Source organism: Pan troglodytes, chromosome 19 (assembly GCF_028858775.2).
Source record: "Pan troglodytes isolate AG18354 chromosome 19, NHGRI_mPanTro3-v2.0_pri, whole genome shotgun sequence".
In the NCBI taxonomy this organism is placed as follows: Eukaryota; Metazoa; Chordata; class Mammalia; order Primates; family Hominidae; genus Pan; species Pan troglodytes.
In genome coordinates this window covers 63526322-63540709 of record NC_072417.2, presented here as the reverse complement: position 1 = coordinate 63540709, position 14388 = coordinate 63526322, and the positions used below count along the sequence as shown (strand labels likewise).

The 14388-nt window shown below is 47.5% G+C and overlaps 1 protein-coding gene across 1 annotated transcript in view; it reads left to right on the top strand.

Annotated features, from left to right (window-relative positions):
• Window positions 1-374: 374 nt before the first annotated feature.
• The window catches only part of LRRC59 (leucine rich repeat containing 59), a 16397-nt gene continuing 2383 nt past the window's right edge, over window positions 375-14388 (top strand). The window contains exons 1-6 of the mRNA XM_511877.8: window positions 375-743; window positions 2971-3030; window positions 5059-5217; window positions 5454-5558; window positions 9866-9938; window positions 12709-12882. Coding sequence (XP_511877.2) covers window positions 639-743; window positions 2971-3030; window positions 5059-5217; window positions 5454-5558; window positions 9866-9938; window positions 12709-12882 — 676 coding nt within the window. The 5' untranslated portion in view covers window positions 375-638. The remainder of the gene's footprint in view (window positions 744-2970; window positions 3031-5058; window positions 5218-5453; window positions 5559-9865; window positions 9939-12708; window positions 12883-14388) is intronic.

Sequence of the window (14388 nt, the reverse complement as noted above, 5' to 3'; positions counted from 1 at the left end):
ACCGGGGAGCTGGGTGAAAGTGGATGGAAGGACAGAGACAAGTACTGAGGCAGTGAGTGGGGAGGAGAGAGGAGAAATTCAGGAAGTCGAGTTTTCCCCATGATGGTTATTCGGGGGTTAAGTAGAGGACAGGGAGCAGTTTTAGAGGACACCCAGCTTCTGCTCCTAGTCAGGGGGATTGGGGTGATCTGATGAGGTCAGTATTGGATGTCAACCCAGTCTTCTGGCGCCCAGTCCGTGCCCTTTTGCCTCGTGGCACTGCCAGCAATAACGCCCGCGGGCCACCGGTGAACCGAGCTGGCAGCCTCCAACCCCACCCCTCCGGCGGCGGCGACGTGCGGTGCATCACCCTGGGCACCAGGGGGCGTGCCCGCACACGCTCGGGCCGCTCTGGCCCAGCCCATCTCAGTGGTCGCGGAAGGTGACGTGGACACGGAAGTGGTCGTCGTCGCGGCACCGGTGGGAGCTAGGCGCGAGGCTCGGAGTGCGGCCAGCGGGCGGAGGCGGTCTCGCATCGGCGGCGACGGAGGGCTCAGGCGTCGTCGTTTGGGTGGGGGGCCGCTGAACTGACAAGCGACATTTCAGCTCCTTTCACCCGCCGGAACCCCGGAGCCGGGACCCGCTCAGCCGGCGTTACCATGACCAAGGCCGGTAGCAAGGGCGGGAACCTCCGCGACAAGCTGGACGGCAACGAACTGGACCTGAGCCTCAGCGACCTGAATGAGGTCCCGGTGAAGGAGCTGGTCAGTATCGTCCCGCGAGGCCCAGGCGCCCACCTTCGCCGGGCGCTGGCCCCTACGTGGGCCACTTACTTTCCTCTTCTCTAAAAGCATCAGTTTCCTTTTCTTTAAAAAGAAGCGGGGTGGTGGGACTAAGTCCCCTAGGAGGCCGCGTCCAGCCCAAGGTTCTTCCCGGGATGTACACGTGTCACTTTGGCGCAGTTCCAGAACATAGGGAAGATCTGCTTCTCTGGCCCTAGGCTTTTTACAGGCTAAGAAGCGAATCTGTCACCTTTGGGGGGCTTTCACAGCTCCCAGCTCCGTGCCCGACTCTGAGTAGGAGCACACGGAGCAGTTACTGGATGTATTCAAGAATGAATGAGTGACTTGTTCCAGGGGAGTAGGCCTCCTGGTAGACCTGGGTGTGGCCCAGAACCTGGCTCTTCTAGGAAGCTGGCAATTCCAGCTGGCTGCCCGAGCCCTGAGGCAGCCTAACTCGAAGAAAGTAAAGTCTCCCCACAGCTTGGCTGGTAAACTGTCATCCGAATTCCGCTGAAACTGGCGGGAGTCCCTTTCGCCCCTCTCTCCCCCAACCTTTCCCCTGTAAACTGAAGCTTACAGCTCCAGGGAGATTAGTAGGCATCTAGTTTTGTCAGCGTGGAGCTAGTTCCCACATCCCTCCTTTTCCCACTCCGTTTCCCCTCCCACCCCCGCCAACGCCCTACTAGACTCACTTTGGGTGACCCACACTTTGCTTTCTGCCGTTGATAAATTACATTTGCCTTGGGCGCTGGACCCAGTCTTTCTTCCACCGTGGACGGGTATTACAGTGGTTAGAACCGGGTTCCCAGCCCCTCCCAGCTCCATTGCTTAATAGCTGAGTGCCCTTGGCAAGCTAGTTAGCCTTTATGCCTAGATCTCCTCATCTATACAATGGTGATAATAGTTTCCATCTCATACGCTTATTGGGAGGTTAAATACCATTGTAATGGAAAATGCTTGGAAGGAGCAAATACTGATACTTGTAGCTGTTGTTGTGTTTTTCCCACTGTAGTATTTAAAACTTTTTTAGGTGGTCAAACTTCACTTTTACGACTTTGTGACAGAAAGTGCAGGTTGCCAGAGGATCCTTAAGTGAATATATGCCTCCTTTTCTACCCCAGGAAGATAGATGGCCAGCCTTATTTCACCCTGCCCTAGGACTGCTCTCTGAAACCATATACTCCAGGCATCTGAACAGCCCAGCATTAACCTTAGGGAGAAAGTTTTGCTGAGCTTGTCCAGCCTGGACACCATGGGAAAATAGAGATGGGCTGTGAGGGCCTTTTTTTTTTTTTTTTTTTTTTTTGATGATGGAGTTTTGCTGTTGTTGCCCAGGAGTGATCTCGGCTCACTGAAACCTCTGCCTCCCGGGTTCAAGCAATTCTCCTGCCTCAGCCTCCCGAGTAGCTGGGATTACAAGCGTGTGCCCCCATGCCTGGCTAATTTTCTATTTTTAGTAGAGACAGGGTTTCTCCGTGTTGGTCAGGCTGGTCTCGAACTCCTGACTTCAGGTGATTGCCTGCCTCAGCCTCCCAAAGTGGTGGGATTACAGGCGTGAGCCACCGCACCCGGCAGGGGCTTGTTTTTTCACTCTGTCATTCACTCCGCTACTTACTCGATCAGTCATGATTCAGGCAACATGTATGGATATTGAGTACCTGTTCTGAGGAAGGGCCTGAACTGGGGAATATGGAAATTGCAAAGCTTTATTAGACACTGTCCCTGCCCTGAAACCTAATAAGAGGGACGCTGGGTAATATTTATTTTTAAAGTGCTAGGAATAATGTCTAAGAATCTAAATTTTGCTTGCCTGCCTGCCTGCCTTCCTTTTTTTTTTTTTTTTTTTTTTGAGATGGGGTCTCACTGTGTTGTGCAGGCCGGCCTCAAACTCCTGGGCTCAAGCGATCCTCCTGTCTCAGCTTTCTGAGTAGCTGAGACTATGAGACTACAGGTGTGAGTCCCTGTGCCTCACCTAAGGTTTCCCTTCTTGGAGGTTGTACAGCCACATCCCTTCTCTTTGCATTCTTCCTTAGATCATGGTTGACTGGCTTATTTTTCCTCTTATTCCCAGGAACATTACTCTTTACTGCCATTTTAAAAGGCCTTTCCTAATCATGGGAACATTCTCTGGAAAATGCTTTATTAACAGATGTCACTGAATTGTTCCAGGTGTTGGTCTGACAGGTTTTTCTCATCCTGTTTTACCTAGGCTGCCCTTCCAAAGGCCACCATCCTGGATCTGTCTTGTAATAAACTGACTACTCTACCGGTAAGATTGGCATGCAGCCATGACTCCTTCTGGTGCCTTGGATGCATCTCCTTCCTGTTTCGGGGGTTGAGAGGGGGGTGGGAGGGTGTCATAAGGCATAATTTCAGGATAGGCCTACAGGCAGGCTATAGCTAAATCTGAGTGTGTAGGGGAGGCACAGTGGAATGGGGTGGTTAGTCTCAGTGGGAAAGGAATTGAGATGGAGGCCTCATTCTTCAGAACAGTGGTAAAGTCAGGCCACAGAAAACTAAACTCAACAGGATGCTGAGTAACTTACTGGGCTCATCTTTTTTCTACATTATTTTATTCCTCCGAAAAATAGTTTACCTCCCTACTGCATAGAGGATGCTAGAGACCATTTTGTCAGTTGCTCTGCGTTCCAGGGAGAAAGCTGTGAACAGCTTCCTTGTGCATCTTTTGATGGAGAGCAAGAAAGAAGGTGATTTTATGGGCTACCTTATCATTATTCTCCCAAAGGACTTGAATTAGTTGAGATTTGCTCAATGTGGTCAGCACATTCAATCCATGATCAAATCCTTTTTATTTTTCTTGCACAACGTCTGCTAGTTTTCCTTCCGCTCCACCTGTGTAGACAGTGGATTCATTCAGCCCCTCAGCCTCTCTGACATAGTAGTGCTCCTGCACCATCAGGCCTAAGTGTGCTATTGCCACTTCCACCCATCACTCTAGCTGTGCCACTCCTTGCTGTACTCCAGGGTGACTTCCTATTTGGCCCTGGCTGTGGCTCAGAGGTCGAATTCAGAAGTTGGCAATGTCCTCATTGGATTATTAGTCCACTCACCTCTCAGTATTCTCCTAGGCCTTGCTCATCGTCCACAGTACCTTGTCACAGCTCATCAAAAACTGTTTCTAACATTCAAAAAGCATCGAGATCTCACTTCTTCCAGAAAGTATTTTGTGTTGAATAAAAGAAGAATATGTTGGGAGCTGTGGTTCATGCCTATAATCCCAGTAACTCAGGAGGCTGAGGTGGGAGAATCACTTAGCCCAGGAGTTTGAGAGCAGCCTGGACAACATAGCAAGATCCCGCCTCTAAAAAAATAAAAATAAAAGCAGGGTAGCAATTCCTTGCAGCCGCACTCCTGTACACTTTGCCAGATGGTCATTCAGCCAAGTGCACTTTTCGATCTGAGCTTGTTCTGTTGTCTGTACTGACAACTTCCATTTCACTCTGCATTGCAGATCCACTGGCATTTCCAAGTCCCTAGAGAGCATGAATAGTGCCTCATTAGCTGAGGTTGTACCATCGCTTTCAGATGGGTGCTTAGCAAAGGTTTAATGTCAGGGGGATGTTTTGACCTGTGTTGAGAAAGAGCCAGGACTTGGGTAGGATGGACCCCAGCCCGTTCAGTTAGTTATTCACAGAATGTCTGTTGAGCACCTGTGTTAAGTACTGTGCTAGGCGCTGCAAATAACAAGAATCAGACTGAGTACTCCAGGAGTGCCTGATCTTTTTAAGAAAATGAACGAGCACGCTGTTTTGACAGATCCTATGAATGGTGAGCATAGGGTGCTGTGGAAGGACAGAATGGGTAACCACACCTCTCCAGGAGCAGTGTGGAGGGTGGGCTGGAGCAAGAACTGAGGATGAAGGAATAGTGTTTTGTGCCTACTTTGTGCTAAGCCCTTTTCCATACACATCTTGGTAATTATCACCAGGAGTGGTAGGTATTCTCTGCATTTTCATTTGAGGAAGAACGGCTGCTAACGGTAGAGCCAGGATTTTTACATGGGGTACCTCTGACTTGAGGGCTTCCAGACTGTTACACCGAAGTGTGTGAGCCCAAGGCTTAGATGAGGAGTGTCCAATCTTGTGGCTTCCCTGGGCCACATTGGAAGAAGAGGAGTTGTCTTGGGCTACACATGAAATACACTGATGAGCTGAAAAAGGAAAAAAAATCTCGTAATGTTTTAAGAAAGGTTACAAATTTGTATTGGGCCACATTTAAAGCTGTCGTGGCTCGTGTGTTGGACAAGCCTAGCTTAGGTTCTCTCTTTGGATCCTAGTCGGATTTCTGTGGCCTCACACACCTGGTGAAGCTAGACCTGAGTAAGAACAAGCTGCAGCAGCTGCCGGCAGACTTTGGCCGTCTGGTCAACCTCCAGCACCTGGATCTCCTCAACAACAAGCTGGTCACCTTGCCTGTCAGCTTTGCTCAGCTCAAGGTAACAATTCATGAACCAATGTTTCATGGCCAGGATGGCAGAGAACTCAGGGACTCTGGAGCACGGCCCTGAGAAAGGCTGACAGAAATACCCCCTTGTTGGTCCTGCCTCAGATGGCGCTCCCTATATGTGGAACACAGAGGGGCATTCTTCCTGCTCATTTTGTTTCACACTGAGGGACTATGTATGTGAACTCGGGCTTAATGAGCCTCTTTGCCCATCGCCCATCTCTTTAGAACCTGAAGTGGTTGGACCTGAAGGATAACCCCCTGGATCCTGTCCTGGCCAAGGTGGCAGGTGACTGCTTGGATGAGAAGCAGTGTAAGCAGTGTGCAAACAAGGTAAGCACCAAGCTCCCTCCCAGTGGCTCCTTATACACTCCCCTGGGATTTCTCCTCCTCCTGTTTTTCCCTCCTAGGGCACCTGGAACTTTGTGTGGAGTTAAGCATTCAGGTCCGAGTGAAATATGTCCACTATGAGCCTGTCAAACAGAGACCTTTGTTTCTGCATTTACCTTATCTTTTTGTTTTTTATTTGTTTTGAGACAGAGTTGCTCTGTTGCCCAGGTTGGAGTGCAAGTGGCACAATCTCGGCCCACTCCAACCTCCGCCTCCCAGGTTCAAGCGATTCTCCTGCCTCAGCCTCCCGAGTAGCTGAGATTACAGACGCCTGAGAAAGGCTGACAGAAATACCCCCTTGTTGGTCCTGCCTCAGATGGCGCGCCCTATATGTGGAACACAGAGATGGTGTTTCGCCATGTTGGCCAGGCTGGTCTCGAACTCCCGACCTCAAATGATCCGCCCACCTTGGCCTTCCAAAGTGCTGGGATTATAGGCGTGAGCCACCATGCCTGGCCTGCACTTACTTCGCAAGTCGCAGAACAAGACTGCCTTCTCTACTGCAGTACTTCCTCTCTTAAGGAGCCGGGACCTTGCATGATGCAACATGACACTGTGTGGACAGTTGTTTTAATAGTACCGGGGGTTAGGGGCTGTGGCCTTTCTGAGGCACAGTCGTAGGAATGTTGATAATAAAAGTGATGATAAAGGTGTTATAGCTGTAAGCAGGCACGTCCTGGGCAGACCTGGTATTTGATTACAGTTGAGTCATCTGACATAGGAGTGAGGAACTGAAAGCAGCATGCAAGACAACCATTGTCTGTGGTCAGTAGCCTGGAAGGTGCCGTACCCTACCTATTAAGAACAGCATTACACCTATCTCTTAATAACTCCAACTATAGTCACTTTTTCCGTCCAGCTTTGGAACAGATTGCTGCTGCTTCAGCTGAGCACCAGATGACTAACTTGGCTATGTTTAAGGTGCATGTTGAACAAAAAAGACTTAACTTTAAATACTAGAATTCATGGGTGAATGATGAGTCTCTGCTGTCTCAAGTAGAGAGTAAGAGAGTAAGATACTTCTTATCATTAGCTCAGGGCTTCTTATATAATCTCGTCATCTGTATCATCTCTTATTACAACAAATCAAGCACAAAGTTAACACAACCAAGTAGCTAAGACAAGAGTTTTCCCTTAGATGAGAACAGTATAAGTGATCAGTGAAATCCTCTTTTGAAAACTGGGTGCTGTAGGAGTGATGTCTGTTCTGCAAGCTGACAGTAGCTACCATTTATTACTCTTTCCTTGTCCTGGATGCTTTCCATGCATCATCTCAATCCTCAGAGCCCTGAGGAGTCGGCATTACTTTCATTTCTCTGACACAAGAAACCCTCAGCATATACACACCTTTCATTCATCCATCCATCCATTCATTCAGTAGGTAATATGTGGAACCATAGGAAATTAATGATATTCCACAGTTTTTGACATACAAAAATAATTTTGATTGAGTACAAAGGCCTTTTGTATTTGCGTGTGTCTTTCAGACAAAGCTCCAGGCAGCATAGTGGATGTGGTAACTAAAGCCATGGTCCCTAGCACAGCTGTCCTAGAGCTGCAGCACACCTTTAGGCTTTGTAGGGAAATGGCCTGGGCCAGTCAGAATCAGGTCGTCTGTCTGCAGGAATTAGTTTAGGTCTTACTAGCTCTGACCAGGTAAGACCTAAACCCTGGTGGGTATATGGGTTAGTCTTAATCTCCTTGGTATATATTAAAGCAACTTTTAAAAATGATTTGTTCAATGTATTCATCAAGTGCTTACTGTATGCTATGAACTAGAGTAGCTAGACAAAAATTTACCCTCCAGGAGCTCACAGTCTCCAGACTATGACAATCTGTCCCATTTCTGCATTGCCTGTGTTTTCAGATAATTAATTTTTTTTTTTTTTTTTTTTTTGACATGGGGTCTTGCTCTGTCACCCAAGCTGGAGGGCAGTGGCGCACTCTCAGTTCACTGCAACCTGCGCCTCCCGGGTTCAAGCAGTTCTCCCACCTCAGCTTCCCAAGTAGCTGGGATTACAGGGGCATGCCACCATGACTGGCTAATTTTTGCATTTTTAGTAGAGATGGGGTTTCACCATGTTGGCCAGGCTTGTCTTGAACTCCTGACCTCAGGTGATCCACTCCCCTCACTCCTTTTCCTCAGCCAACATCCTGGACTCTTACTTTCCACACTCTCCCTGCATCATGGCAACGGGACCCATAACTTCTCTACTGCCTGAGTGCCCTGAGCCCTAACTCTGGGTCCAGACCTGATTTCTTTTTCTTTTCTTTTTTTTTTTTTTGAGACAGAGTCACGCTCTATCGTCCAGGCTGGAGTGCAGTGGTGCAATCTCGGCTCACTGCAACCTCCACCTCCCGGGTTCAAGAGATTCTCCTGCCTCAGCCTCCTGAGTAGCTGGGATTACAGGCGCACACCACCACGCCTAGCTAATTTTTGTATTTTTTAGTAGAGATGGGAGTTTCACCATATCGGTCAGGCTGGTCTTGAACTCCTGAGCTCCAGTGATCTGCCCACCTTGGCCTCCCAAAGTGTGGGATTACAGGTGTGAGCCACAGCGCCTGGCCCAAACCAGGCTCTTGAAAGGAGATCCTTTTGCTGGTCTGCTCCTGAATACTTCTTATGATGGGTGTGTGCTTGTCTGGAGGTATGCGTGTCTGGAGTTTTCTAGAAATAAGAATTACATATGAATATACATGTCTGTCTCGTGCGCATGCATATTCAAATGTAATTGTTAAGTGCAGTAGTAAAACAAGACCCTTTTGCTAATAGTTTGGGTTTTCTTCTTTTTTCTTACTCACATGGTAAAGAAAATAAGCAGCAGTACTTACTGAGCACGTATAATGCCAGAGATTATACAAGGCAGCCAATACAAGTTATATTATTTATTCCTCACAACACTCCATAGAAGTATATCTTATCTCTGTTTTCTCGATCAGAAAATCGGCTCAGAAAGGTTAAGTCACTTGCCAAGGTTATACAATAAGGGGTAGTCAGGATTGCGTTGGGCTCCAAGCTTAACACTCTGTCCCCTACAGCCAAAGAATACCACCTTTAAAAAAATACAAACAGAAAAGGTCTTTACCTCCTCCACCCACCATAGCGAGAATCTTTGTGATTGTGTGGTTAGAGGTCATCCATGAGCGAGTTGATATGGATCTGGGGAGCTCAGATTGCCGAGTACAAGTGTGCTGTGTGTAGGCTTCTCTCGGAGCTCTCCTCTGCATGTGGTGAAAGTGTGTGCGACAAGCTCTGCCCTAGGAATGCAGGGGACTGTGCTCAGGTCTTAGCTGTGCTGCTTTCTGGCCATTAGCAGTGGACAAATCACCCTATGAGTCTTGGTTTTCTTCCTTTTGAAATGGGAATTAGCCATTCCTCATGTATGTACTGAATGCCTGCAATTAGCTAAACTCTGTGCTAGCCACGCCCCTGTGTGATACCTACAGACCAGACAGTGGTTCCTGCCATTAAGGAATCTGCCATCTTATGACCAAGCCAGATAGGTAGCAAGTAGCTACAGTGTCCTGTGTTGAATTCCACAGGAGTAGATGGAGGGGCACTTAAGGTAGCCACAGGAGGGGCAGTCAGGAAAGCGTGTTGGAGGAAATGCTGTTCCCAAGTTGTTGCTGAGGGTCATATGGAATCATGCATGTGACAGTGAGTGTAAATGGCAGAACTTTTTACAGATTCGAGTTGGCATTGTGTTTCACTTTTTTCTGACAGTTTTAATGACCTGGGCTCATAGCACTCTTCTCCAACTAAGGTTGGCACAGTAATTTTAGGATACAAAGATACAATTAACTCCATTAGTTTGGTGGTGGTGGGTGGTGGTGGTTGTTGTTTTGAGATAGGGTCTCAGTCTTCACCCAGACGGGAGTGCCATGGCGTGACCACAGCTCACTGCAGCCTTGACCTTCTGGGTTCAAGTAATCCTCTCTCCTTGGCCTCCTAAGTAGCTGAGACTACAGGCATCTGCCGCTGTGCCTGGCCAATTTTTTACATTTTTCTGTAGAGACAGGGTCTCATTATGTTGCCGAGGCTTGTCTTGAACTCCTGGGCTCAAGCAGTCCTTCCATCTCGGCTTCCCAGAGATGGAGTTACAGGCGTGAGCCACCACATTCAGCCTAACTCTTATTAGTTCTACATTGCTACCATGATAATCTGGAAGCCTGAAAATAGTCTGTTTTTTGAGACTTCCCTGAGCAAACATGACTATGAAGAGCACTACTTTCCTCCTTTTCCTTTGCAGGTGTTACAGCACATGAAGGCCGTGCAGGCAGATCAGGAGCGGGAGAGGCAGCGGCGGCTGGAAGTAGAACGTGGTAGGTGGCTGTCCCTCTTGTAGTTATCTTTCAGGTCCTCATCCCAGCCAGTGGATTCTCATGCTTCAGGAGCTGGGATCCAGTAGAATAGTCATGAAGAACAGTTAGTGGGCGGTGGGGGGACAGTATTGTGGTGGATGGTATCGTCTTTATCTGATGAATCTCTCTTCAGTCCTGGCTTCTCTGCTGAGGTCTAGAGGCAGTCAACTGCTTATATTTCATCTCTGCTTGGAGGGTTAATAGGCATTCACATGAAATGTGGCTAAAACAGATTCCTGATGGCCCTTCAGTCCCTCCCAGTGTTCCCTGTAATAGGAAATCACTTTCCCTGTAGTTATTCAAGCCTAAAATAGGAAAGATGTTAATGACTCCTTTTTTTCTGTAATTCCCACATCCAATCTGTCAGCAAGTCCTATGTGGGACTGTTTCTCCAGCTCCGGTGCCATCTCTAACCAGCCACCATTCTGGGACCACCACAATGCCTTCCAGCATGTCTCCATGATGCTGCCATCTCCTTAAACTCATTCTCTTCACAACAGTCTGGGAGATCTTTTTACAACATAAATAATTATGCTGCTACTTGCTTAAAACCCTCTAATGGCATCCCACTGAACTTAGAATGAAATCCAAACTCATTGACAAGGCCAGCAAAACCCACCTTGGCCCAAGCTTACTTGCCTGCTCTCCACCGGCCTTGTTGCACACACAAGTGAAACTGGGCCATTCACTTCAGCTTGAGTACACCAACTGCAGTCTCACTCAGGGGCTTTGCTGGGTTTCCTTTTCCCTTAGTCTCTTTAAGTGCTGGCTTCATAATCCCACATCTCTGCTCAAATGTTGCCTTAGGTTAACTGTAACCCTTTTAGAACCACTGGATTAGAGTAGCCATTCTACCTGTCACTCTGTCATACCTTCTGCTAGTTTTTTTTTTTAAATTATTTTTTGAGACAGAGTCTCGCTCTGTTGCCCAGGCTGGAGTGCGGTGGCACGATCTCGGCTCACTGCAACCTCCGCCTCCTGGCTTCAAGCCATTCTCCTGCCTCAGCCTCCTGAGTAGCTGGGACTACAGGTGCCCCTCTGCTAGTTTCTTTAGGGCACAGATCACTGTCATCATTACGTTCACCTGTTTATTGTCTTCTCTACAAAGTAAATGATATAGGCACTGGAATGTGGCCTGTTTTCTCCATTGCTGCATCTCAAGCCCTTAAAATAACCCCTGGCACATAGTAGGTGCTCTGTTGACTGGCTGGCTGATTTCTGAGCCCCTCACTGGAGGACTCTTGTGGTTCAAGAAGGGATGTGTACAGTACTGATTACAGGCAGTCCCTGACAGCACCGTGTCAAGTTACAGCCATCCCTTATTACGCATGGCCACTGTGGCAAGACATACCCGTGTTTACTCTGACCCCTGTTGCCTTCACCTCTCAGTGGCCCATGTTCCCTAGAGGCTGGGTGGAGTGTGTTCTTGGCATTCTGGTGCCCAGCTGGAACTTGGAGCTTGTTTCTACATGGAGAAGCAGTGGAAAGCTACAGTATTTACAGTAGTACTATTCAGCTACATTATGGCTAACATAGGCTTTTAAGCCCTAAAAGGACATTTAACCATCATTTGTGGCATTCTGGCTTTGGCAAAATGTATTTCAGACTTCCAAATAACTAATTTGGAAATGCATTTTTAGAACCCAATAATTTGGAGGTTGTAATTTGGAAGTTTGTAAACATGCTTGAACCATTGAGTAAATCTGAATGTGTTCCTGTGTTCAGTTCTCAGATTCATGAGTTCAAGTATTTGTTTTTTAAGACTAGTCAAGTGCAGGCTGGTCCTAGTGCAGTGGTGTTTACAACTAATTCATCACAACCAGTTAGAGATTTCTTTCTTCCTTCTCTACTCCCACTGCTTCACTTGACTAGCCTTAAAAAAAAAAAAATAGTGCAGTAGTAAGAAGGTAGGTTCACTTTTTTAGAACAACATTGCCATTGTTACTTTTTTTCTTTTATTTTCTTTGAGGCATGGTCTCACTGTCACCCAGGCTGGAGTGCAGTGGCACGATCATGGCTCACTGCAACCTCCACTTCCTGAGCTCAATCGATCCTCCCACTTCAGCCTCCCAGGTAGCTGGGACTACAGGCATGCGCCAGCACACCCAGCTAATGTTTTCGTTTTTTTATAGAGACAGTCTTGCTATATTGCCCAGGCTGGTCTTGAACTCCTGGCCTCAAGTGATACTCCCAGCTTCACCTCCCAAAGTCCTAGGGTTATAGGCATGAACTACTGCTCCTGGCGTCATTGTTTCTAACCCTAAACTTGAGTGCTCATTTTCTCTTCTCACTTGTCCCCCCATGCCACATTCATTTCTGAAGCTTGGGAAGATAGGAGTCCCACAGAAAACTGCCATGGTTTTTTCTCTTCATAGCTGAGTTCTAGAAGGCAATCAGTTGCTATGCCTTCTGAGTTAGTACCTAATTCTAGAGGAGCACCACTTATCCCTCATGCCTTTCTTAGGTCCTCCTTGTTATTTTACCCTAATTTCTCTGCTGCTTGAGGATAGGAACCTCGTAATCAGAAACCATTCAGCAAACCCTGAGAGCAGCTGCTTTTGGGGAGGGCTACTTCCAGGAGCAGAAGGATGGCTGTTTCCTTTGAATATTTCTTATGTGAACCATGGCACCAGGGTAAAGGTGGCAGAATCTGTACTTTTAATCACTTGGGAAAGCAAACTGCTGGAGTGTTTGTGAGAGAGAAGTCAAATTTTGGTATGTTTTGTTGTAGAGGCAGAGAAGAAGCGTGAGGCTAAGCAGCGAGCTAAGGAAGCTCAGGAGCGGGAACTGCGGAAGCGGGAGAAGGCGGAAGAGAAGGAGCGCCGGAGAAAGGAGTATGATGCCCTCAAAGCAGCCAAGCGGGAGCAGGAGAAGAAACCTAAGAAGGAAGCAAATCAGGCCCCGAGTAAGTTTTCTGCCTGTTGTAAGATTCCAGCAGGGGTACAGTGGAGACACTCATGTTTCCAGGCATAGACAACTGGGGTGAGCAGGCCTGCAAACCTTAGATAAAGTACACTCTAAAGCTTGGGAGTGGATAAGAAGGTTTGATTACGGGGAATGGGGGACTCTCCTAGGGAGGCAGTGCCCAGCTTGTTTGTTTCTCCAGTGCCCACATACTTCTGTGCAGGTGTTTGGGTCAGATGTGTCTTGGAGCATTCCCAGAACAGAGTCTCACTTTTTTTTAGAGGTGAGGGTCTAAAATCATTGAGATATGCAAAAATCACACACATGGTCAAGTTTCCTTTTTTTTTTTTTTTTTTTGAGACAGAGTTTCACTCTTGTTGCCCAGGCTGGAGTGCAATGGCGTGATCTCGGCTCACTGCAACCTCCGTCTCCTGGGTTCAAGAGATTCTCTTGCCTCAACCTCCAAAGTAGCTGGGATTATAGGCATGTGCCACCGTGCCCAGCTAATTTTGTATTTTTAGTAGTGGTGGTTTCTCCATGTTGGTCGGGCTGGTCTCAAACTCCCGACCTCAGGTAATCCGCCTGCCTCGGCCTCCCCAAGTGCTGGGATTACAGGTGTGAGCCACTGTGCCCGGCAAGTTTACTCTTAAAAGTGCCTTACAGTAAGGTTCTGTGGCTCAGGCCTTTAATCCCAGTGCTTTGGGAGGCTAAGGTGAGAAGAGATCACTTGAGCCCAGGAGTTTGAGACCAGCCTGAGCAACATAGAGAGACTCTGTCTCTACATAAATTAAAAAATTAGCCAAGTGTAGTGGCACACACCTGTGGTCCCAGCTACTTGGGAGGCTGAAGCAGGAGGATCATTTACGACCAGCCTGGGCAACAGTGAGACCCCTCACTGCTTGAACACTAGAGGAGTCATTTGGCCTGCATTCAGGGAGCCACATTGTATAGAAAACACATTTTTGTGTTTTACCTGACTATGGTTGAATTTCATTAGTGACGTGGCTCCACATGCTGCAGAGGATCAGATACCCTCTGGGTGAAAAGGGACTCCTGAGGGAGAGGCAGGTGAGGGAAAGAGCTCTGTACAGAGAGTGAAGGCCTGTGGCCCTGCCCCTACTCACCCTTGTCTTGAACAGGACAGGGCCACAGGCCTCCACCTTTCTGATCTCACTGGTTTTTAATTTCCTTGTTGAAAATGAAGATCATACAGGGTAGTGATAAGGATTAAATGAGGAAGCAGGATCATGCAGTTCCTGGCATTGTGGATGATCAGTCAAGTTTTTAAAAATTTTGTCTAAAAATCTCAAAACTAATTTTTTTCTAATTAAAAATGTAACATATGTTCATTGCAAAGAATTGAGAAAAGATACCTATCTATCTAGATACATATATCAGAAAATGGCAACCACCTGTACTCCCCCATTCCTAGCAATCATCACTGCTTACAATATGGTGTATTACCTTTTGGGCTTTCTTTTTATATACACATTATATCATAATAATG